We start from the raw sequence: 1,843 nt of genomic DNA on the forward strand, positions 1-1,843 counted from the left end.
TGAAGGCAGGTGAGTCATGTGTCAACACCAGCACAGTGCATGTGAAGGCAGGTGAGTCGTGTGTGAACATCAGCACAGTGTGTGAGGGGTGAGTCATGTGTGTGAACATCAGCACAGTGCGTGTGAGAGGCAGGTGAGTCGTGTGTGTGAACATGAGCACAGTGCGTGAGAGAGGCAGGTACGCCCTGCCAGTGTGAAACACTCAGGATTCAAGTCTCATCTGCTCTCAGAGTTGGGAGGGAGACCTGGGCATATGTCCAGGTGGCCAGTTGCCTCTCACTCTGTCACATGCTGGCTCTAACCAAGGTCATTTCTATTCACTTCTCAATGAAACAGGGTGAGTGCTGAGTCTCTCCTAGCCAGAAGGAAAGCCCCAAAGTCTAAAGCAGAGGAGGAAGTGGCCTCCTTGAAAGCATCTGACATATCTTTCTACAGAGGGCAACAGCACCCTGTGAGGAGGGCAAAGCCCAAGAAGGAATCGAGGCTCTGGCACTCATGCCTGAGACATTAGCAGCATTTCTTCTTTTTTTTGAGACAGGGTCTCACTCTGCTGCCCAAGCTGGAGTGCAGTGGGGTGATCTGGGCTCACTGCAGTCTCCGCCTCCCAGGCTCAAGCAATCCTCCCACCTCAGGCTCCCAAGTAGCTGGGACTACAGGTGCGCACCACTATGCCCAGTTAATTTTTGCATTTTTTACAAAATTTTGTATTTGAGTTTTGCCACGCTGCCCAGGCTGGTCTCGAACTCCTGGGCTCAAGCAATCCACCCACCTCAGCCTCCCTAAGTGCTGGGATAACAGGCATGAACCACGGACCCCGGCCCTCTGCTAGCTCCTCACGGGACCTGTCAGATAACCACTGACACTTACTGGCTTCTCCTCAGTGCACCAGAGTCCATTTGCTGTGATTAAAACAAGAGATGGGGAAAAGGAAACAGCAAGAGAAGACACAAAATTACCAGGCCCACGATGGACTTCGGCATGGTCTTGCGTGCTCTGTGGACCTTTACGTCGGTGCCAGGGGCTGGGGGCTTCCTGTCCTCTGTGTCAGCACTCCCCTCGCCAAGGGTGGCTGGTGGGGCAGCTGGCGTCTGGGGAAAAGCGCTTGGAGTCCTGCCTTTGCCAGCCCCTCCAGGAAGGGTTTTTGCAGCATGGCCGGGCAGTGAAGAGGCCAGAGTGTTGGTAGTCCTCAAGGGCTGCGCCTGCAGGGCCGGCTTATTTAAGATGTATCCATTGCTGCCAACGATAGAAGTCTGCACAAAGTCGTCGGTGGTGACGTGGTTTTGCTTCCCCGCTTCCGAGTCTCTTTCTGAAAGCCCATTTTCCGCTATCCGGGTTAGTGTGCTGGTGCCATCCTGGGGGTTGACCCTTGCGCTCTCCTGAGTGTGTTTTGCAGCATTTGCATGACTGCCAGCGTCGCTGTTTTCACAAGACCCATTGGTCTCACCGTCAGCAGCCATGTGGGCCTCTCCTGCCTGTTTCTCTGTGGAGCCTTCATCAGCAGCCATAGGTGTTTCTGCCAACAGAGGAGAAAGGAGTGTCACTGGCTGCAGGTCCAGCCCTTCATGACTTCACCCAACCAACACAATTTCCTCCCCTCCATGACATCACCGCCAACACAAGTCCCTCCCCCTCCATGACATCACCGCCAACACGATTCCCTCTCCCTCCATGACATCACCACCAACACGATTCCCTCCCCCACCATGACATCACCGCCAACACGATTTCCTCCCCTCCATGACATCACCGCCAACTCCCCTCCATGACATCACCACCAACAGGATTCCCTCCCCCTCCATGACATCACCGCCAACACGATTCCCTCCCCCACCATGACATCACC

The 1,843-nt window shown here is 54.8% G+C and overlaps 1 protein-coding gene across 2 annotated transcripts in view; it reads right to left on the reverse strand.

Annotated features, from left to right (window-relative positions):
- The window catches only part of EHMT1 (euchromatic histone lysine methyltransferase 1), a 220,703-nt gene that overhangs the window by 124,287 nt on the left and 94,573 nt on the right, over positions 1-1,843 (reverse strand). For both annotated transcript variants that reach the window (XM_037730327.1, XM_037730326.1), the window contains exon 3: positions 957-1,513. In XM_037730327.1, the coding sequence (XP_037586255.1) occupies positions 957-1,513 (557 nt within the window). The remainder of the gene's footprint in view (positions 1-956; positions 1,514-1,843) is intronic.

Source organism: Cebus imitator, unplaced genomic scaffold, assembly GCF_001604975.1.
Source record: "Cebus imitator isolate Cc_AM_T3 unplaced genomic scaffold, Cebus_imitator-1.0 Scaffold339, whole genome shotgun sequence".
Classification (NCBI taxonomy): domain Eukaryota; kingdom Metazoa; phylum Chordata; class Mammalia; order Primates; family Cebidae; genus Cebus; species Cebus imitator.